Source organism: Suncus etruscus, chromosome 7, assembly GCF_024139225.1.
Source record: "Suncus etruscus isolate mSunEtr1 chromosome 7, mSunEtr1.pri.cur, whole genome shotgun sequence".
NCBI classification, from domain to species: domain Eukaryota; kingdom Metazoa; phylum Chordata; class Mammalia; order Eulipotyphla; family Soricidae; genus Suncus; species Suncus etruscus.
In genome coordinates, this window is record NC_064854.1 from 99233821 (window position 1) to 99257821 (window position 24001).

Consider the following 24001-nt stretch of genomic DNA (forward strand, 5'->3'; position numbering starts at 1 on the left):
CCAGAATTGAATCTGTTGTGTGTGGAAGCACTGAGAATTGATGGAGGCATTTTTAATCACTAAATTACGCCCAGGGCCCAAATTCGTATTTCTGAGCACCGCTGGTTGTGAACCAGGACTCACTCCTGACAGTGCTCAGGAACCATACATGATGTTGGGGATCGAACTTAAGTTAACACTGTACAAGGTGAGCACATCCTGGTCTATCTATCCATCAACTGTACTTTCTAGCCTCATTGTCATTTTTTTTTTTGGGGGGGCCACACCCGGTGGTGCTCAGGGGTTACTCCTGGCTGTCTGCTCAGAAATAGCTCCTGGCAGGCACGGGGGACCGTGTGGGACACCGAGATTCGAACCAACCACCTTTGGTCCTGGATCGGCTGCTTGCAAGGCAAACGCCGCTGTGCTATCTCTCCGAACCCTCATTGTCATTTTTGTTTGTTTGTTTGTTTTTGGGCCACACCCGGCAGTGCTCAGGGGTGACTCCTGGCTGTCTGCTCAGAAATAGCTCCTGGCAGGCACGGGGGACCATATGGGACACCGGGATTCGAACCAACCACCTTTGGTCCTGGATCGGCTGCTTGCAAGGCAAACACCGCTGTCATTTTTTTTGTTTATTTTGTTTATTTTTTTTTTTGCTTTTAGAATTTACAATAATGTTTTTTGTTTGTTTGTTTTGGGTCAACCTGGCAATGCTCAGGGGTTATTCCTGGTTCGGCACTCAGAAATCTCCTCTGGCAGGCTCAGGGAACCAGATGGGATGCCTGGATTTGAACCATAGTCAGTCCTGGGTTGGCTGCTTGCAAGGCAAATGCCCTATTGCTGTGCTATCTTTCCAGTCTCATGGAATTTACAATAATGTTAATGTGTTTTCATGCATATACCATTCCAACACCATACCTACCACCAGAGTCCACTTTCCTCCACCAGGGTCCAAATGACCTCTTCTGTCTACCCACTGATGCTATTTCCTTAGTACAACTTTCTCTACTCTAACCTTCATGTACTATTATTTTTCCATATATTATATTTACATATTAGGGCTCAAAATATACTTACATATACATTATGTTATGTATTATTTTAAAATTAAGTGAATCAAGGATTAAATATTCACATCAACTTTCATTTAATTACTCTATTATTATTATTTTGGTTTTGGGGCCAGACCCAGCGATGTTCAGGGGTAACTTCTAGCTCTGCATGCTCAGAAATTGTCCCTGGAAGAATTGGAGAACCATATGGGATGCAGGGGATCAAATCTGGGTTGTCCATGTGTAAGGCAAATGTCCTATCCACTGTGATATTGATCTAGCCCCTTACTACTATTATTTTTTATATGTGACTTAGTGATCCATGTCTTTCTTTTTTTTTTGGGGGGGGTGGCTCCATGCTCAGAAATCTTTCCTGGCAGGCTTGGGGGGCCATATGGGATGCCGGAATACGAACCACAGACCTTCTGCATGCAAGGCAAACACATTACCTCCATGCTATCTGTCCGGCCCCCATTTCTTTCTTTTTTTATTGCTTCTAGGAACATCTGCAAGCAATGAATCATCTGTTTTGTTTATTTGAGAATGAGTTGCTCTTTCACTCTAAAATAAGTTTTGTTGTGTGTTAACACAATATAAATTTATCCCATCATAGAAGTAGCATGCTCTATTAAAATTCAAATCCAAAGGCCGGGGAGATAGTGTAGCGGGGTTGGTGCTTTCCTTGCATATAGTTGACACAGGTTGAATCCCTGGCACTCCATATTGTCACTACCCGCAAAAGGGAAGCACGCACCAGACGTGGCTTTTGGCTTTCCTGGTGCAGTGCCTAATTTTCCTCCCAAGAATTATCTGCCAGAAGGCCCGTTTAGAGAAGTCAATCATTGACCCTTTGCGTGGATTACTGGCTATAATTCTGAAATGGCTGTGACATTACATTTTCCCTTTTCCTTTTATTTAATTTTTGTTTCCTTTTCTACTATAGAAATTCGGCCTTAGCCTTTCTACACTCACAAAGGAATTTCGGTACCAAAGCCCACCAAAAGCTCCCCGCTGGCTAGTTTATTTGTGACTCTTGTGACTCTTACTTCAAGTATAATCTGGTGCCAGCAGCTTGTTTTTCTTGGTCTATCTCTATGATAGTAAACAATTATTTCCATCCCCCAAAAATCTATTTTCCGGCAACTACATAAACATCTCTCGCAAAACCTGTCTTTCTCCTCCTAGTTTCTTGAAAAACTTGCTTTTTGCTAAATCAAAAACATCTTCAGCTCAAGTTTCACATTACCTCTAGCAGGGCTCTTTTCCACCTACATCGAGTAGTTATTTGATATGTAGATTCTAGGGCCTGGTCTCATTGGGAAGATCCTCTGCTCTTTGTTTTCCCTGAAAACACCTTGCAGACCAGAGTTTGTGCTTAAAATTTCATCAGATGAACAGTAAAATTTGTCTCTCATCCCATTAACATGGGTCCCCATACAATGCATTTTGTGTGGTCTCATTTATTTCATTTTCATATTTCATATTCGTTCGCTTCGTGTTTCCGCTTTTTCCCCCGTAAAGGTTCTTGGACCCTATGAAGGTTTTGCTTAGCGATGCAGGCCGTCCGCAGCACCATATGGTCTTCCTAGCCTGCCAGGATATTCTCTGGGTGCAGAGGCAGGACTACACCCTGAGCATTGCTAGGTGTGTCTCCAAAACAAAACTAAACAAATAAGAAAAAAATCCCAGCTCATTTTCCACCCACTATATTGGCCCTCACTTCAAACTAAGATGTGTACTCAGCTCTTTCTCTTCTAAAGGAATCTTGTGTTCATAAACATCTCTCCCTCTCTCACTATCCCTCTCTCCCTCCCTTCATATTTCTTTTTTTTGTTGTTGTTGTTTTTTTTGTTTTTTGGGCCACACCCAGTAACGCTCAGGGGTTACTCCTGGCTATGTGCTCAGAAGTTGCTCCTGGCTTGGGGGACCATATGGGACACCGGGGGATCGAACCACGGTCCGTCCAAGGCTAGCGCAGGCAAGGCAGGCACCTTACCTTTAGCGCCACCGCCTGGCCCCTCATATTTCTATAAGTAAATTCCTTTCAATAAAATTCTTTTCTTTTCTTATCTTTTTTTTTGGTTTTTGGGCCACACCTGGTAACGCTCAGGGGTTATTCCTGGCTATGCGCTCAGAAGCCGCTCCTGGCTTGGGGGATCATATGGGACGGTCCGTCCTAGGCTAGCACTGGCAAGGCAGGCACCTTACCTCTAGCGCCACCACACCGGCCCCAATAAAATTATTTTCTTAAAAACAAAACAAAACAGGGGCCGGAGAGATAGCATAGAGGTAAGGCATTTACCTTTCATGCAGAAGGTCATCGGTTTGAATCCCGGCATCCCATATGGTCCCCCGTGCATGCCAGGAGCAATTTCTGAGCCTGGAGCCAGGAAAAACCCCTGAGCACTGCCGGGTGTGACCCAAAAAACCACAAAAAAACAAAACAAAACAAAACAAAACAAAACAAACAAAACAACTAATGGGCCAGAGAGATAGTATGGAGGTAAGGCATTTGCCTTGCATGCAGAAGGACGATGGTTCAAATCCCGGCACCCCATATGGTCCCCAAAGCCTGCCAGAAGTGATTTCTGAGTGTAGAACCGGGTGTAACTCTGGAGCACTGCTGGGTGTGACCCAAAAACCAACCAACCAACCAACCAAACAAACAAAAAAAGCCCCCCAAAACCCCACAACTATTTTCTTTACTACAAAGACACAAAGCGGAGTCTGACTCCTATCTACTGTCCAACATCACATTATTGCTTTCCATTTGCTCATAACTCACCAACCACACCAGACTCTCAATAACATTGCAAACTAGTTTTTCCCCATTAATTCTTTTTCATTTTTTCTTCTCATATATTTATGATCATAAGACTGCACTAACAATAACAAATTCTAGACAATAAACTATTTCGCTGGATTGTCAAATGTTTCAGATAATCTTAGTAACTGTTTTATTAATTTTATTTATTTTTTTTTTTTAAGTCACATTCAGCAGTGCTCAGGTTTTTCCTGGCTCTGCACTCAAGAATTACTCCTGACAGTGCATAGGGGAGATTATCTGGGATGCCAGGGATTGAACCCAGGTCAGGTGCATGCAATGCAAATGCTCTATCTACTGTTCTATAGCTCCTGTCCCTTGTTTTATTTTTTTGTGTCATAACTTTTCATTTTAATGTTGTATTTTTCAAATCACTGAAGATGACTATCAACAATATGCAGTTCCTCTATTTTTATCCACAAAACAGTGATTCATGTAAACTGAGTTCATGTTCCACCATCAAGTGGACCATTAATTCACCATAATGATATTAAGATATGAAGATATTAAGAATATCTTCAGGGGCTGGAGAGATAGCATGGAGGTAAAGCGTTTGCCTTTCATGCAAGAGGTCATCGGTTCGAATCCCAGCATCCCATATGGTCCCCTGTGCCTGCCAGGAGCAATTTCTGAGCATGGAGCCAGGAGTAACCCCTGAGCACTGCCGGGTGTGACCCAAAAACCACAAAAAAAAAAAAAAAAAAGAATATCTTCAAATCCAATAGTCTCATCACTACCCTTCAAAATATCTAGGAATAGGTTTAAACTTGAAGAAATAGGAGATGCAAAATCTGCTGTACTGCCTTAAGTTCCATTTTTATTTTAGTAGAGCAAACAGACCTTGCATGTTGCTCAGTGTGAGAAATTTTATTTTACCTTGGTTGAGCTGGACACTTTTTCTGATAATTCAAGAAAACAACTGGGCAAAAGTTCATTTTTGACACAAGAAAAACCTATTCAAGGAAGACCATGATTTTCAAAAGGTTCCCTTGCTGAAAGTTCAGTAACTGGAATATTGTTCTGTAGCTGACATCCAAGTTCTCTGGCATTCATCTTCAAATCACTCTGTGAAGAGTCTTTGAGCCCCATTACTGTCAGCCGGTTTTGCCACTCACTGTTTTATTTTTAAATGGAAAAAAAAGTTAGCTTTGTTTTTTTGGGGCCATGCCCAGCTGTGCTCAGGAAGCACTACTGGCTTTTTGCTAAGGGTCACTCCTGGCAGTGTCAGAGATCAGTCAAACCCAGGTCAGTTTCATGCTAGGCAAGTACCTTACTCGATGTACTATCTCTCCAGCCCAGGGGTCTCAAACTCAATTTACCTGGGGGCCTCAGGAGGCAAAGTCAGGGTGAGGCAGGGCCGCATAAGGGATTTCACAATAAAAATGTCCTCAAATGTCATTATTAACAGTTTTAATTATTTCCTCTGAACATAAATAGAACATTGAGTGAAGATCATGAACAGTTCTTCTGAATATAGCATCTTTTGCCTATTCCTTGCTGCCAGAGACTTGACAGTGCTTCTCACAAATCTGAACCAGATTTGGCTTTAGAGAGGAAGCAGTTGAGACCCTCAGTATGGCTTGAAGATGATCATTATTAAGTCTAGACCTGTACTTTGACTTATTGAAGTTCAATGTGGAGAATAACTTTTCACATAAATATGTGCTCTCAAAAAGGCACATGAACATTCAGGAAAGCTCAGGGAAGCTGGGAGGCAATTTTCTCAAAATTTGCCCATGCGTGTCTGCTTTTCCACTAATCTACCTGAACTTGGCTTTGAGATCAGAGTTGCACTGCAGGTCAATGAGCTCCATTTAAAGCACAGGAGGGGCATCTTGCACATCAAAGGAAAAGGAGTCCACAAAAATTTGGAAAGTGGCTCTGTGCTTTTTGAAGTCTGCAAATCTGTGATCAAATTCCTTCTCTAGCTTAAAAATAGCATCAACATATTTCTCACCACCGAATAGTAATCCTGCATCCACAAGTTCTTTGCATGCTGGGAAATGGCAAAGGTTTGTCTGAGAGAGTTGGAATTTCCATAACACAAATTTTGTGGAGAATGCTCTCACATTGTCATAGGCAGCACTGATAAGCTGCTCCGGGCCTTGTAACATCTTGTTTAGTACATTCAGCTTATGTGTGATGTCAACAAGAAAAGCTAAGTCCATGAGCCATTTGTGATCACTAACTCAGAAACAGCATTCCCATCCTTCTCCATGAAGGCTTTCACTTCTTCGCTCAACTCAAAAAAATCTTTTCAGGACATTTCCCCTGCTGAGCCAATGTACCTTGGTGAAATAGAGCACATCTCCATATTCTGACTCCATTTCCTCTAAAAAAGCACGGAACCTCCTGTGCTTTAAGCCCCTGGATCTGATTTGGTTGATGCATTTCACAACAACAGACATCACATTGTCACACGGCAGGCATTTACTGCAAAGGGCCTGCTGATGGATAATGCAGTGAAGAGCAATGGCCTTCTCTGCACCCTCCTCTTCAAGTTTTTATTTTTTGTTTGTTTGTTTGTTTTTGGGCCACACCCAGGGGTGATCAGGGGTTACTTCTAGCTGTCTACTCAGAAATAGCTCCTGGCAGGCACGGGGGTCCATATGGGACACCAGGATTCGAACCATCGACCTTCTGCATGAAAGGCAAATGTCTTACCTCCATGCTGTCTCTCTGGCTCCGCAATTATAACTTTTTTTTTTTTTTTTTTTTTTTTTGGTTTTTGGGCCACACCCGTTTGACGCTCAGGGGTTACTCCTGGCTATGTGCTCAGAAATCACCCCTGGCTTGGGAGGACCATATGGGACACCGGGGGATCGAACCGCGGTCCATCCGCTTGCAAGGCAGACACCTAACCTGTAGCGCCACCTTCCCGGCCCCGCAATTATAACTTTTAACTTTGGAACTTCCATTTGCCTGTGTGTGTGTGTGTGTGTGTGTGTGTGTGTTTAGCTATCTCTCTGCCTCTCTTTTATTTGGGCCACATTAGGCAGTGCTCAGGGGCTACTTGTGGTTCTATAGTTGTGAGGTAGACCTCATCTTGTTAAGGGGGCATATCATGCCAGGGATTGATACTTGTCCTCTTGCAATGCAAAGCATTTGTTCAGCCATTTCAGCTATTTAGCCCCTATATGTAATTTTTATCTTTTTACTTATAATCTCTATATGAGGTATTGTGAAAACAATGTTCCTCTTCTTGTTTGAGTTTTTTTGTTTTTAGTTATTGTTTTGGGGCCACACATGGCAATGTTCAAAACTTATTTCTGGTTTTGGACTCAGGGATCACTCCTGGTGGATTTGTGGGACTCTTTGGGATATCAGTGACCAAATTGGTTCAGCTGTTTGCAAGGCAAATATGCCCTACCCATTGAAGTATTGCTCAGCCCCAAGAAACTCATTATTAAATTACTATAAACCACAGAATCTCAGTCAATTTTTTTTATTTATTTATTTTTGGTTTTTGGGTCACACCCGGCAACGCTCAGGGGCTGCTCCTGACTCTATGCTCAGAAATCTACCCCGGTAGGCTCGGGGGATCATATGGGATGCCAAGATTAGAACCACCGTCCTTCTGCATGCAAGGCAAATACCCTACCGCTGTGCTATCTCGCTGGCCCCTCAATTAATTTTTTTTTTAAACGGTGACTTTGACTGCACCACTACTCACAATAGCCAAAATCCTGAAACAACTCAAATGCTTAAGAACAAATGACTGGAAAAAGAATATATGGTAAATATACATCATGAAATGAATACTACTTGGCTGCTAAGAAAAGATGAAATCATGCGATTTGCTGTTATGTAGATGAATTTGGAGAAAATCATGCTCAGTGAAGTTAGTTGGAAGGAGAGGGAAAGGCACAGAATTTTTCTGTGAAATATAAAGAAATGTAGTAAGGGAATAAAATAAATACCCAAAGCAACAGACACTAAACTAGTCTTCAGTAGGAAGTTTACCAAGTAGTGGTAGAAGAGAGACAATGGTAGTGGGAAGCATCCATTCTGGTGGAAGGTGTGGTGCTGAAATGTTTTATGTATGAAACCCTACTAAGAAAAATATTGTGGGACCAGAGACATGCTCCAATAGATAAGTACTTGCTTTGCACACAGCCCACCAGGGTTCAATCTCCAGCATCCCATATGCTACTTGAACCCACCAGAAGTGACCCCTGAGTACAGAACCAGGAGCCCTGAGCAAGTCTTGTGTGACTTCCTCAAACAAAACCAAGCAAAAACAATAGTTATGTAATCCACAGTGCCTAAAATAAACATTTTGTTTATTTAAATCTTGGATTGATTTAATCAGTTTGATTCAATATATGTAATCCAATAATCCATTAAAGCCACTTGAAGAGGTAAATTATTTTTTTTGTTTTTTGTTTTGGTTTTGGGGCCACACCCGGCGGTGCTCAGGGGTTACTCCTGGCTGTCTGCTCAGAAATAGCTCCTGGCAGGCACGGGGGACCATATGGGACACCGGGATTCGAACCAACCACCTTTGGTCCTGGATCGGCTGCTTGCAAGGCAAATGCCGCTGTGCTATCTCTCCGGGCCCGAAGAGGTAAATTTTTTTTTTTTTTTTGGTGGTTTTTGGGTCACACCCGGCAGTGCTCAGGGGTTACTCCTGGCTCCATGCTCAGAAATTGCTCCTGGCAGGCACGGGGGACCATATGGGACGCCGGGATTCGAACCGATGACCTTCTGCATGAAAGGCAAACGCCTTACCTCCATGCTATCTCTCCGGCCCCCTTGAAGAGGTAAATTTTTAAGCTCACTCTTTGAACTTAATTTTTTAAAGAACATTATATAATTTATTTAAGCACCATATTACAGAAATGTTCATACTTGGGTTTCAGTCATAGAATGTACACCCCCTGTCGCCGGAGAGATAGCACAGCGGTAAGACGTTTGCCTTACATGCAGAAGTTAGTTTGAATCCCGGCATCCCATATAGTCCCCCGAGCCTGCCAGGAGTGATTTCTGAGTGTAGAGCCAGAAGTAACCCCTGAGCGTTGCTGGGCGTGACCCAAAAAAACAAAAACCAAAAAGAATGTACACCCCTGTCACTAGTTTAACTATCCCCCCACCAATGTTCCCCATTTCCCTCCTCTCCCTCCTCCTGTCTGTCTTGAGGACAGGCATTCTATCTCTCTCTGTCTCTGTCTCTCTCTCTCTCTCTATCATTGTTGTTGTAGTTGTCAGTGCAGTTAGCAAGATATAAGAAAAAATCAAAGACAGTATGGTAATAATATCCAGAACCAATAGAGATGAGGGCTGGGAGGCCCAGTCCATTATATAATCCTGGTTCTGATGCAAGAAAGGCACCTTCTTTACTTCTTTTTCCCCTTTGTTCAGTCATTTCATTAAGAGGTTCTCAAAGAAATCCTCCCTCTGCAGATCATGGCAATTTTACTTTATCCCACAAGCATAGCTACTAAATTCTGTTAGTAGGAGAAAATGTGGTAGTCAAATGGGAGGAAAAAGTGTTTTTATCTTTTCCCTAGTTCTCCCTCACAAGAAGTGACCTTGATCTTTAAGCTTATGGCTCTCCACAGGAACTAGCTTCTCTTAATGAAGTCCTTGGTCCGCCTGCCACACTTGCCTGGCATTTAAGTTCTGTAACAGATGAAATGAGAAATGTTGATTGTCTGTCTCTCCCAAGGAAATGCCATATTCCTCCACTGGGAGTATGAGGAAAAGGATCCCTTTGTCCTCAACTGAATTGTCTAGAGTTCAGTTTGCCTCATGCTGAGCTGAAAGGGTAGAGGGTGGGCGTAGGCATAGGTCATGGTTCAAATACCATACTCTCATTATTTATAACCAATTTTGAGTACATCTTCTTGAATAAGTAATCTCTTTATTCATTTGTTTAGGCCCTTAGGAAATTTTCCAAGACTCTAGTTAGTTGTTTCCAAAAATTAATTTTCATCAGTTGTTCTTGTTATACTCGGGAGCAAATCCACAGAGCCCCTAATGCTCTCACTTCTGATACTACCCTCCTGCAATTTTCTGCTAAGCTTTTAGAATGTGGATTCAAGAATTATTATACTTGGAGCTTGAGTGATATTACAGGTAGAGTGCTTGCCTTGCATGTGACTGACCCAGGTTTAATTCTTGGTGCCCTGAAAACTGCTAGGAGTAATTCCTGAGTGCAGAGCCAGGAATAAGCCCTGAGCACCATTTGGTGTGGTCCAAAAAAAAAAAAATAATAATTTCCGTGCTCATGGAGTAAGCCTTACAAAAATTTGGAGGGGCCGGAGCAATAGCACAGTGATAGGGCATTTGTCTTGCATGTGGCTGACCCAGGATGAATGTGGGTTTGATCCCCAGTGTCCCATATGGTCCCCCAAGCCAGGAGCGATTTCTGAGTACATAGCTAGGAGTAACCCCTGAGCATCACCGTGTGTGGCCAAAAAATAAAAACAAAAACAAAATCTGAAGGAGACAGAGTCCTGGTAATTCTGTCACAGTTGGATATTGGATCAATTGCACTTGGGATTTGTCCTATCTATACTCTGCAGTCAGAAAAATTAATAAACTTTCTTTGCTCACCTAATTGTAGTTGAATTTTCATTAAATGTAATTAAGATTTGGACCCGGAGAAATAGCACAGCAGCGTTTGCCTTGCAAGATACCAATCCAGGACCTAAGGTGGTTGGTTGGAATCCCGGTGTCCCATATGGTTCCCCATGCCTGCCAGGAGCTATTTCTGAGCAGACAGCCAGGAGTAACCCCTGACCACCTCCGGGTGTGGCCCCCCAAAAAAATGTAATTAAGGTTCATAACCAATATCTTTAATAGTGTGCATATAAATGCTAAGTACAAGTGGAAAGCTTTCCAACATTATTAGTATTCAGGGTAATTTTCATTATTTTTCTTTATTTTGTTTTTTGGGGTACATCCCCCAGTAACTGGGGAATCAGGGGATAAAATGGAATCCTAGGGATTAAGCATGGGTTAGCTGCAATAGAAGGCAAATTGTCTACTTCGAGTACTATTACTCAGGCCCAGCCAGAGTAATTTTCATATGATATTTTGGTTATTAATTTCATTCCAGTAATTTATGACTCTTCGATAATTATTAAAATATATAGTTATAGGGGCCGGGCAGTGGCGCTAAAGGTAAGGTGCCTGCCTTGCCTGCGCTAGCCTTGGACGGACCGTGGTTCGATCCCCCGGTGTCCCATATGGTCCCCCAAGCCAGGAGCAACTTCTGAGCACATAGTCAGGAGTAACCCCTGAGCATTACCGGGTGTGGCCCAAAAACCAAAAATATATATATATATATATATATATATATATATATATATAGTTATTATTAATGGCGATGCTAATTTTTTTTTTTTTTTTGGTTTTTGGGCCACACCCGGTAACGCTCAGGGGTTACTCCTAGCTATGTGCTCAGAAGTTGACCCTGGCTTGGGGGACCATATGGGACACCGGGGGATCAAACCGCGGTCCATCCAAGGCTAGCGCAGGCAAGGCAGGCACCTTACCTTTAGCGCCACCGCCCGGCCCCTAATTTTTTTTTTTTTTTTTTTTTTTGGTTTTTGGGTTACACCCGGCAGCACTCAGGTATTACTCCTGGCTCTATGCTCAGAAATCGCTCCTGGCATGCTCAGGGGACCATATGGGATGCCGAATTCGAACTACTGTCCTTCGGCATGAAAGGCAAACAACTTACCTCCATGCTATCTCTCAAGCCCCAGCGATGCTAATTGAAGAGCCTTTTTGTTTTTTTTTTTTTTTTTTGGTTTTTGGGTCACACCTGGCAGTGCTCAGGGGTTATTCCTGGCTCCAGGCTCAGAAATTGCTCCTGGCAGGCACAGGGGACCATATGGGGCGCCGGGATTCGAACCGATGACCTCCTGCATGAAAGGCAAACGCCTTACCTCCATGCTATCTCTCCGGCCCCTGAAGAGCCTTTTTGTTTTTGTTTTTGGGTCACACCCGACAGTGCTCAGGGGTCCATATGGGATGCCAGGATTTGAACCACCGACCTTCTGCATGAAAGGCAAACGCCTTACCTCCATGCTATCTCTCCAGCCCCTAACTGAAGTGCCTTTTACCAAGTATGTTTAATCTATTTCTATACATCTGACAGTATTTGCTAGTTTCTGTTAAGGGTGTTTCCAAAGAAAATTTCATGTGAGCTGTTATTATAAGATACAAAATTAACATTCACATATTTAAGCCTGGCTGTGAGTATAAAAACTTGAACATTAACATATTCAAGCCTGACTTTGAGTAAAAACTTCCTAAAAGTTTGTTATTCCTCCCTTTGCTATTAGCTGACAGCAAACACATTAGGCCATCTCTGGTAATCATACATTTCCAAAAAGTGGAATAAATTACAGATCTCTTTAACAAACTATATGTGGGAAGGAAGAAAATAACACATTACTTGTGTGACACAAAAATCTAGATAATTAAGATCTTTGTGTGGAGCAGGAGCAATAGCACTGTGGTAGGGTGTTTGCCTTGCACGTGGCTGACCCAGTATGAACCTGGGTTCAATCCCTGGCATCCCATATGATTCCCCAAGCCAGGAGCGATTTCTTTCTTTTTAAATATATATTTAAACATTTTGATTACAAATATGATTGTAGTTGGGTTTCAGTCATGTAAAGAACACCCCCCCTTCACCAGTGCAACATTCCCATCACCAATGTCCCAAATCTCCCTCCTCCCCATCCCACCCCTGCCTGTACTCTAGACAGGCTTCCTACTTCCCTCATTCATTCACATTTTTTTGTTTTTGATTTTTGTTTTTGGTTTTTCGGGCCACACCCGTTTGATGCTCAGGGGTTATTCCTGGCTAAGTACTCAGAAATTGCCCCTGGCTTGAGGGGACCATATGGGGGGGGGGGGGAATTGAACCATGGTCCTTCCTTGGTTAGCGCTTGCAAGGCAGACACCTTACCTCTAGCGCCACCTTGCCGGCCCCTCATTTACATTGTTATGCTAGTTCTGAATGTAGTTATTTCTCTAACTGTACTCATCACTCTTTGTGGTGAGCTTCATGTTGTAAGCTGGACCTTCCAGCCCTCTTCTCTTTTGTTTCTGAGAATTACTGCAAAAATGTCTTTCAACCAAGAGCGATTTCTTTTTTTTTTTTTTTTATAAATTTATTTAAACACCTTAATTACATACATGATTGTGTTTGGGTTTCAGTCATGTAAAGAACACCACCCATCACCAGTGCAACATTCCCATCACCAATGTCCCAAGTCTCCCTTCGCCCCACCCGACCCCCGCCTGTACTCTAGACAGGCTCTCCATTTTCCTCATACATTCTCGTTATTAGGACAGTTCAAAATGTAGTTATTTCCCTAACTAAACTCATCAATCTTTGTGGTGAGCTTCCTGAGGTGAGCTGGAACTTCCAGCTCTTTTCTCTTTTGTGTCTGAAAATTATTATTACAAGGGTGTCTTTCATTTTTCTTAAAACCCATAGATGAGTGAGACCATTCTGCGTTTTTCTCTCTCTCTCTGACTTATTTCACTCAGCATAATAGATTCCGTGTACATCCATGTATAGGAAAATTTCATGACTTCATCTCTCCTGACAGCTGCATAATATTCCATTGTGTATATGTACCACAGTTTCTTTAGCCATTCGTCTGTTGAAGGGCATCCTGGTTGTTTTCAGAGTCTTGCTATGGTAAATAGTGCTGCAATGAATATAGGTATAAGGAAGGGGTTTTTGTATTGTATTTTTGTGTTCCTAGGGTATATTCCTAGGAGTGGTATAGCTGGATCGTATGGGAGCTCGATTTCCAGTTTTTGGAGGAATCTCCATATCGCTTTCCATAAAGGTTGAACTAGACGGCATTCCCACCAGCAGTGGATAAGAGTTCCTTTCTCTCCACATCCCCGCCAACACTGTTTATTCTCATTCTTTGTGATGTGTGCCATTCTCTGGGGTGTGAGGTGGTATCTCATCGTTGTTTTGATTTGCATCTCCCTGATGATTAGTGATGTGGAACATTTTTTCATGTGTCTTTTGGCCATGTGTATTTCTTCTTTGTCAAAGTGTCTGTTCATTTCTTCTCCCCATTTTTTGATGGGGTTAGATGTTTTTTTCTTGTAAAGTTCTGTCAGTGCCTTTTATATTTTGGAGATTAGCCCCTTATCTGATGGGTATTGGGTGAATAGTTTCTCCCACTCAGTGGGTGGCTCTTGTATCCTGGGCACTATTTCCTTTGAGGTGCAGAAGCTTCTCAGCTTAATATATTCCCATCTGTTAATCTCTGACTTCACTTGCTTGGAGAGTGCAGTTTCCTCCTTGAAGATGCCTGTAATGTCCTGGAGTGTATTGACTATGTGCTGTTCTATATATCTTATGGTTTTGGGGCTGATATCGAGGTCTTTAATCCATTTGGATTTTACCTTCGTACATGATGTTAGCTGGGGGTCTAAGTTCAATTTTTTGCAAGTGGCTATCCAATTGTGCCAACACCACTTGTTGAAGAGGCTTTCCCTGCTCCATTTAGGATTTCCTGCTCCTTTATCAAAAATTAGGTGGTTGTATGTCTGGGGAACATTTTCTGAGTATTCAAGCCTATTCCACTGATCTGAGGACCTATCTTTATTCCAATACCATGCTGTTTTGATAACTGTTGCTTTGTAGTACAGTTTAAAGTTGGGGAAAGTAATTCCTCCCATATTCTTTTTCCCAATGATTGCTTTAGCTATTCGAGGGTGTTTATTGTTCCAAATGAATTTCAAAAGTGTCTGATCCACTTCTTTGAAGAATGTCATGGGTATCTTTAGAGGGATGGCATTAAATCTGTATAATGCCTTGGGGAGTATTGCCATTTTGATGATGTTAATCCTGCCAATCCATGAGCAGGGTATGCGTTTCCATTTCCGTGTGTCCTCTCTTATTTTTTGGAGCAGAGTTTTATAGTTTTCTTTGTATAGGTCCTTCACATATTTAGTCAAGTTGATTCCAAGATATTTGAGTTTGTGTGGCACTATTGTGAATGGGGTTGTTTTCTTAATGTCCATTTCATCCTTATTACTATTGGTGTATAGAAAGGCCATTGATTTTTGTGTGTTAATTTTGTAGCCTGCCACCTTGCTATATGAGTCTATTGTTTCTAGAAGCTTTTTGGTAGAGTCTTTAGGGTTTTCTAAGTAGAGTATCATGTCATCTGCAAACAGTGAGAGCTTGACTTCTTCCTTTCCTATCTGGATTCCCTTGATATCCTTTTCTTGCCTAATCGCTATAGCAAGTACTTCCAGTGCTATGTTGAATAGGAGTGGTGAGAGAGGACAGCCTTGTCTTGTGCCAGAATTTAGAGGGAAGGCTTTCAGTTTTTCTCCATTGAGGATAATATTTGCCACTGGCTTGTGGTAGATGGCCTTCACTATATTGAGAAAGGTTCCCTCCATTCCCATCTTGCTGAGAGTTTTGATCAAGAATGGGTGTTGGACCTTATCAAATGCTTTCTCTGCATCTATTGATATAATCATGTGGTTTTCATTTTTCTTGTTATTGATGTTGTGTATTATGTTGATAGATTTACGGATGTTAAACCAGCCTTGCATTCCTGGGATGAAACCTACTTGATCGTAGTGGATGATCTTTTTAACGAGGCATTGAATCCTATTTGCCAGGATTTTGTTGAGGATCTTTGTATCTGCATTCATCAGTGATATTGGTCTGTAATTTTCTTTTTTGGTAGCGTCTCTGTCTGGTTTAGCTATCAAGGTGATGTTGGCTTCATAAAAGCTATTTGGAAGTGTTTCTGTTTGTTCAATTTCATGAAAGAGTCTTGCCAAGATTGGCAGTAGTTCCTCTTGGAAAGTTTTTTTTGTTTTTTTTGTTTTTTTTGGTTTTTGGGCCACACCCTGTGACGCTCAGGGGTTACTCCCGGCTATGCGCTCAGAAGTTGCTCCTGGCTTCTTGGGGGACCATATGGGACGCCGGGGGATCGAACCACGGTCCGTCCTAGGCTAGCGCAGGCAAGGCAGGCACCTTACCTCCAGCGCCACCGCCCGGCCCCGCTTGGAAAGTTTGATAGAATTCATTAGTGAATCCATCTGGACCTGGGCTTTTGTTTTTCGGCAGACATTTGATTACTGTTTTAATTTCATCAATGGTGATGGGGGTGCTTAGATATGCTACATCCTCTTCCTTCAACCGTGGAAGATTATAAGAGTCCAAGAATTTATCCATTTCTTCCAGGTTCTCATTTTTAGTGGCGTAGAATTTTTCAAAGTAGTTTCTGATTACCCTTTGAATCTCTGTCATATCAGTAGTGATCTCTCCTTTTTCATTCCTGATACGAGTTATCAAGTTTCTCTCTCTCTCTTTCTTTGTTAGGTTTGCCAGTGGTCTATCAATCTTGTTTATTTTTTCAAAGAACCAACTTCTGCTTTCATTGATCTTTCGGATTGTTTTTTGACTTTCCACTTCGTTGATTTCTGCTCTCAGCTTTGTTATTTCCTTCTGCCGGGTGTGACCCACCCCCCAAAAAAAAGTAAATAGTCAGAAAATGCTTGTGACAACTGCACTGTTTATGACCATAAGAACTCTTATCACTCTCTCTTGGCAATATTCTTCTCTTGAATAAGGATGCTTATGGTAAGTTCTGGGAATAAAAAAATTTTCTTGGATTTTGAGCCACACATGGCAGCTCGCAGGGGTTATATCTGGCTCTGACAGGAATCACTCCTGGCAGACTCAGGAACCATATGGGATGCCGAGGATCAAACTTGCGTTGGGGACCAGAGTGGTGGCGCAAGTGTTGCAGGGATCTGAAACTTGAGGCCCATGGGCCGCAAATGGCCTTTTGTACAACATTTTGTGGCCCTGCCGTAGAGGAATCTTTTTTTGTTTTGTTCTGTTTTAGTTGTTTGGGTCACACCCCGCAATGTTTAAGGCTTACTACTAACTTTGCACTCAAGGATCACCCTGACTTTGCCTCCTGTGGCCCCCAGGTAAATTGAGTTTGAGACCCCTGCAAGGTGTCTGCCTTGCACGCGCTAGCCTAAGATGGACCACAATTCGACCCTCCCCCTCGTGTCCCATATGGCCCCCCAAGCCAGGAGTGATTTCTGAGCACATAGCCAGGAGTAACCCGAGTGTCACCAGGTGATTGGATCCAGCGATTCCACTCCTAGGAATATACCCTAGAAACAAAAATACAATACAAAAATCCCTTCCTCACACCTATATTCATTGCAGTGCTATTCACAATAGCCAGACTCTGGAAACAACCAAGATGCCCTTCAACAGATGAATGGCTAAAGAAACTGTGGTATATACACAATGGAATATTATGCAGCCTTCAGGAAAGATAAAGTCATGAAATTTTCCTATATGTGAATGTACATGGAATCTATTATGCTGAGTAAAATAAGTCAGAGGGAGAGAGATAGACACAGAATAGTCTCACTCATCTATGGGTTTTAAGAAAAATTAAAGACATCACTGTAATAAGGCTCAGAGACAATAGAGTTAAGGGCTGGAAGGGCCGGAAGGACCGGCTCACAATTTGAAGCTCACCACAAAGAGCGGTGAACTCTGTTAGGGAAAAAAACTACACTAACAACTCGCATAACAATGTTAAAGAATAAGAGAAGCAGAATGCCTGTTGTGAATACAGGCAGGGGCGGGGGAGGAGGAGGACAGTGGTGGTAGGAATGTTGCACTAGTGAAGGGGGGTATTATGTTTATGACTGAAACTCATCTACGAAGATGCTTGTAATGATGGTGCTTAAATATATATATATATATATATATATATATATATATATATATATATATATATATATATATATATATATATATATATATATATATATATATAAGAACCTGCCTTGGCTGTTTGCAAAGCAAATGTCCCACCCATTGTAGAATTTTTAAAAGAGATAATCATAGAACTTAACTAAACTTGATTCAAAATATCATTAGGAACGGGCTGGAGCAATGGTATAGCAGGTAGGGTGTTTGTTTGCCTGGCACACAGCTAACCCGGATTTAATCTTTGGAATCCCAGATAGCCTCCTGGGCACTTCCAGAATGTAATTACGAAATGCAGAGCCAGGTGTAATCTCTGTGCACTTTCAGGTAAGGCTCAAAAACAAAAAACACAAGCATCCTTGGGGGATCAGTGAGATAGCATATCAGGTTAAGAGGCTTTCCTTGGGCCCGGGGAGATAGCACAGCAGTGTTTGCCTTGCAAGCAGCCGATCCAGGACCAAAGGTGGTTGGTTCGAATCCTGGTGTCCCCCCCCCCCCCCCCCCCCCCCGTGCCTGCCAGGAGCTATTTCTGAGCAGAAAAAAAAAAAAAAAAGAGGCTTTCCTTGTTGACCTGCTGACCTGGATTCAATCCTTGAGTTACTGCATATGGTTCAAGAGATCTCTAAGAACAGATCCAGAATTAAGCCTGAGCATTGCCAGGTGTGCAAACACACACACACACACACACACACACACACACATGCTCGAGGAAGTTAAATTAAACATCCCTTAAGGCACCTAACCTATCACATGTGACCATATTAGGGGCTACAATAAAGTCTAAAGATTTAGCAGTTTAATGATCTTTGTCACATCTGAAATATTTACACTTCTGACTTACTTACCTGCAGGAAGTATGCATCTTAGAGAGCTTTATCAAAGCACTTGCAGTTTTAATTTGCTCACTAAAGGTCATTTTAGAACCATTATTCGAAAATGTAGGAAAGTAAACATCCCCTAGCTTTTAAGACTTCATAAATATTAAATGGGATCTGAGTTCAACTAATTGTACCTGAAAATTTAATGTTTCACTTGCAAGCACTTGAACTCTGATTTCACTAGTTTTTTTGTTTTTTTTTTTTTTGTTTTTTGGGCCACACCTGGTGGTGTTCAGGGGTTACTCCTGGCTGTCTGCTCAGAAATAGCTCCTGGCAGGCACGGGGGACCATATGGGACACCGGGATTCGAACCAACCACCTTTGGTCCTGGATTGGCTGCTTGCAAGTCAAACACCGCTGTGCTATCTCTCCGGGCCCAGTTTTTTGGTTTTTGTTTTTGGGTCACACCCAGCAGCACTCAGGGGTTGCTCCTGGCACTACACTCAGAAATTGCTCCCGGCAGGCTCGGGAGACCATATGGGATGCCGGGATTGGAACCACTGTTCTTCTGCATGCAAATTAAATGCCTTGCCTCCATGCTATCTCTCCAGCCCCTAATTTCACTAGTTTTTAAAAATTTTATTCTGATAACAAAATATTATATGAGAAAAGGATTTCTTCGTAAGTCTGGAGCAGAACATACTCACTCAGGATATGGATAAACTGAACCTGGAAAATTTGATTTGAAGTGTTTCTCTGTCCATTGATAAACCACCTCACATTTTAGGATTTTCCTTTTTTTTTTTTTTTTTTTTGGGGGGGGGGGCTCACCTGGCAGCTCTCAGGGATTACTCCTGGCTCTACACTCAGAAATCGCTCCTGGCAGGCTCAGGGAACCATATGGGATGCCGGGATTCGAACCACTGTCCTTCTGCATGCAAGGCAAATGCCTTACCTCCATGCTATCTCTCCGGCCCCCACACTTGACTTTCTAATATTTTTCCCTTTCCATGGAGATGAGAAGCAGCACTCTGACATCTCTTTCCTCTCAAATTCACTAATTCTCCTCTAATTCACTTTCACGTCCCCAACCTAGAGATTTTTGTGTCAGTTTGAGATAATCTTTTCTTAGTTAGCCTCATTTTTTTTTATGCAAGAAAGTCCATCTCACAACATGTATAAAGGTCTAAAGATTGTGAGAGAAATTACTGAAGGAATGATTGAGTTTAGGCAGCAAATCAATACCTTTTGTGCATCCTGTCCTTCTACTGATTATGTTCAAAGTGCTGTTTACCACTGGAGATTTCAAACAAAGATGTGATAAAGCTTCCCTGTGTATATATCTCCCAAACACAATTATCAAAACACAACTCTATTAAACCCATTTCCACCTCCTTGTCAAAAATTAACTTCTTCAGTCTTTTCCATCTTAAAATAGCAACACCATGCATTTAATAGGTGAAACCATAAGAAATGGCATTTTTTTTGTAGGTTTCTAAAGAGTTGAATATTAACCATTTTAAAAATACTTACTGGTAGTTGAGGCTAGGAACCTGGTTGAAACGCTTATCCCCTCCTTCCCTTTCAACTCCTAGAACCAGTCAATCAGGGGAACAAAGAACTTCTATTTCCCAGGCAGGTTCTGAATCCTTCTCCAAGGCAACCACTGTTGTCATCTTTAATTGATCTCGGCAAGTCCATTGTCCACAATGCAATGCACTGGTATGTCCTCTATCTTTTTTAGTTAGTTGTTCTGGCACCATTCCAGGTATTGGTCAGGAGCCAATGTGTTAGTACTTATGGGACTTGGGAGGTTTGGAGAGGTGCAGGGATCCAACCTAGGGCCTAGTACAAGCTCTACTTTTTAAGTAATAATCACAGCCTTGGTATGTCTTCTTTAAAGCATAAGTCAGACAATTCCATTTCCACAAATGTATTCAACGACTTATTACTTCCTTTTATACAAAACACAACTATTTGAACATGGCTTAAAGAGCCTGCAAGTTCCTGCCTCTGCCGATCGCTTCAATTCCATCATACCTTATTTCCCAGTTACTGTGATCTTTATTTTTCTCAAATATGCTTCTTCTTATCTGCCACGGACCATTACATTGTAGAACTCTGTTCAGTCTTACTTACTCCAAGGATGTGGCCACTCAGTGACACCCACTTCCCCTTTCTTAACAGGACTCACCGAACCTTCCATAACCTTTTCCAAAGCAGAGTAAAGCCCCATGCACCAACATTTGAGACTCTGTTCTCCACCTTGGCACTGAGCACATTTCCAGTGCTAACTCACACTCTAAGAGGGAAAGACCACCTGCCTTGCTCACTGCCCTCTCAACACTACTAAGCCAGGCCCAGCCCGTAAATCATCACTTAGTAGATGTCTGCCTCAAACATGGCTCCTTTCTCCACACCAACAATGCAATTCATAATGCAATTCAATAGATCTATAGTGGTGGTGTTTCTGTTTGGGATTTTAAAAAAAGGAAATGGAAACATTCAATTTAAAACTTCAAACCTCGGTCTGGAGATATAGTAGAGCAGGAAGGCACTTGTCCTGCATGCAGCTCACCTTTCCCAGCATCCCGTGTGGTCCCCAAGTCTACCAGCAGTAATACTTAAGTATGGAATAAATTGACCCTTCCTGAACCATGGTGTGGCTCCCAAGCAAAAACAACAGAAAAGTTCAAACCTGAGAAGCTGAACTAGAATTCTGAACCTTATTTGATTTAGTCCCTCATATGGCTCTTCTTAGTAGTCACTGCTATTCTAGCAAAAATAATCAGTGATGCATCGGTGTTTGCCTTGCAAGCAGCCCATCCAGGACCTAAGTGGTTGGTTCAAATCCCGGTGTCCCATACGGTCCCCCGTGCCTGCCAGGAGCTATTTCTGAGCAGACAGCCAGGAGTAACCCTTGAGCACCTCTGGGTGTGGCCCAAAAACAAAAGCAAAAACAAAACAAAAAAAAAATCAGTGATGCTAACATTTATTGAGGGGTCCTACTATGCAAAAACCTCTGAAGGAAACAAAGACTTTGAAAAGTTGGGGTCTGTGGATGTTCACATGGCTGAAGATGACCTTAAACTGGCAGTAAAATCTCTAATAAATTGTGAAGCCCGAGTTGGAAAACCCATAATCCAAAACCTGCTTTAGATGTTCTTTGATCCTTGGAGAAGACAAATTGTCCCAGAACTGGCAAGAGTAGCAATCAAAGAATTTAAAAGAAATACATTTTCAGTTGCAATTACACCATCTTAAAACATGCCCCATTAGCTTTTTCTTTTTTTATTGGGTTCAGGGGTCAAGCTTTTATTTTGTGAGAAGGGCAAGTCAACAATGTTCAGGAGTTATTCCTGGTTCTGGGCTCAGGAATTACTCCTGGTGGTGCTTGGGGGACCTATTGGATGCCAGGGATTAAACTCTGATCATCCAAGTATAAGGAAAACACCTTACTCACTGTACTATTGCTCCAGCCTTAAAATGCTCTTTTTATTTTTTTGGTTTTTGAGCTACTCTCAGTAGTGCTCAGGGTTACTCTTGGTTCTGTGCTCAGAAATTACTTCTGTCAGGCTTGGGGGATTTTATGGGATGCTGGGAATTGAACCTGGGTCAGCCATGTGTATGTCAAATGCCCTCCCTGCTATACTATTGCCCCATAAAATACACATTTTAAAGGACATTTTTCTCCCAGGCAGCATCTCATTAAAAGCAGGTGTTCCTACCGGTAGAAAGAGTCTTTGCGCAGCACAAGGCTTGAACAATTTCTTCCATTCCTGAGGATTTCCAACTGAAAATGTGATGGGGTAGATCTTGTGTTCAAATTTCTTTGTATATGAGCCAGGCCACTGTCGCAACTGAAAAATAGGGATGTCCAGAAGAGCGTGATTAGGCCTAGAAATAGAAATGCTAAAACAACAACAACAACAACAACAAAAACGCTGGATAACTAATAGAAATGACTTAGGCAACTTACACAGCAAGTGTATGTTTACTGGTACTGGTGATGGTCACTGAACTAAAAACTTGTGTTTGATAGTATTTGCTAAAATACCAGAGTTGCCAAGAGTGATCGCAAATTGGCAAATAAACACTGCCAAGATGCTTATTGATCTAAGCAAACTTTCAAGAGGGCAATTTGAAAATTGGTAGCAACAAATCTCCAAAAATGAAGGTAGGGCTTGTGTTTGAACTTAATTTATACTAAAAATAATAACAACCAAAACATCCAGGGGACAAATTAAATGCTGAATAAGGCGTTGGGAAAATGAATCATCATAGAACTATATACTGAATATTAAGCTAAAATAAAGAAAACATGGAAAAAGAGCTATGTCATAGTTAGGTTATAGAAAAAGAGGCAAAATATTTATACTATGGTTTCTGTTTTTTTTTTTTTTTTTTTTTTTTTGGTTTTTGGGCCACACCCGGTGACACTCAGGGGTTACTCCTGGCTATGCGCTCAGAAGTCGCTCCTGGCTTGGGGGACCATATGGGACGCCGGGGGATCGAACCGCGGTCCGTCTCCTAGGCTAGCGCAGGTAAGGCAGGCACCTTACCTCGAGCGCCACCGCCCGGCCCTGGTTTCTGTTTTCTAAGGAAAATAAATGTACATAAATTTTATATATAGGGAAAAATCTGGGTGGATGTATACCAAGTTGTGGAAAGTGAAAGTGGGGACCATGATTTTCTTTTTTTTTTTAACTTTATTGATTGATTGATAGGTTTTTGGGTCACACCCAGCAGTGCTCAGGGGTTACCCCTGGCTTCTGCACTCAGAAATCACCCCTGGCAGGCTGGGGGGACCATGGGATGCCAGGAATCGAACTGGGTTCCTCCCAGGTCAGCTGTATGCAAGGCAAATGCTCTACCACTATGCTATCTCTCCGCCTCCCCCCAGTTTTCTTTTCTAAGAATACATTTCAAAATTCTTTGGAATTTGACAGTAAGTATATATTTTTCACATATATATATTATAATAATTATTCTAATGTGTAGAATTTATGTTTCTATTCACTTTTTTTTTGACTTTGCGTCACATTCAGTGGCACTCAGGGGTTACTCCTGGCTCTACTCTCAGAAATCCCCCCTGGCAGGCAAGGGGCACCATATGTGATGCCAGGGATCATACCACCATCTCCTGAGTTGGCAACGTGCAAGGAAAATGCCCAATCATTGTGCTATCTCTCCGGCCCTCCATTCACTTTAAAAAACTGAACAGAAGGGGGCCGGGCGGTGGCGCTGGAGGTAAGGTGCCTGCCTTGCCTGCGCTAGCCTAGGACGGACCGCGGTTAGATCCCCCGGCGTCCCATATGGTCCCCCAAGAAGCCAGGAGCAACTTCTGAGCGCATAGCCAGGAGTAACCCCTGAGCGTCACAGGGTGTGGCCCAAAAAAAAAAACCAAAAAAAAAAAAAAAATGAACAGAAAGTAGATTTCTCAGTACTCTCCTCAGCTTATCCACATCCTAGTGCTCCCTGTTTTTAACATAATTAGTGTGGAATGTCTTTTACAACTTATGAACCAACACTGATATCAATGATTAATTAAAATCCCTAATTA

General features: G+C 42.1%; 1 protein-coding gene and 1 non-coding gene across 2 annotated transcripts in view; both read right to left on the reverse strand.

The window, feature by feature from the left end:
* Window positions 1–24001, reverse strand: part of GXYLT2 (glucoside xylosyltransferase 2) — a 110952-nt gene that overhangs the window by 42468 nt on the left and 44483 nt on the right. Inside the window, exon 3 of the mRNA XM_049776898.1 lies at window positions 22167–22298. Coding sequence (XP_049632855.1) covers window positions 22167–22298 — 132 coding nt within the window. The remainder of the gene's footprint in view (window positions 1–22166; window positions 22299–24001) is intronic.
* Window positions 9206–9342, reverse strand: LOC126014668 (small nucleolar RNA SNORA29). Its single transcript, XR_007497671.1, has one exon. It is a non-coding gene; the product is annotated as a small nucleolar RNA SNORA29 (small nucleolar RNA).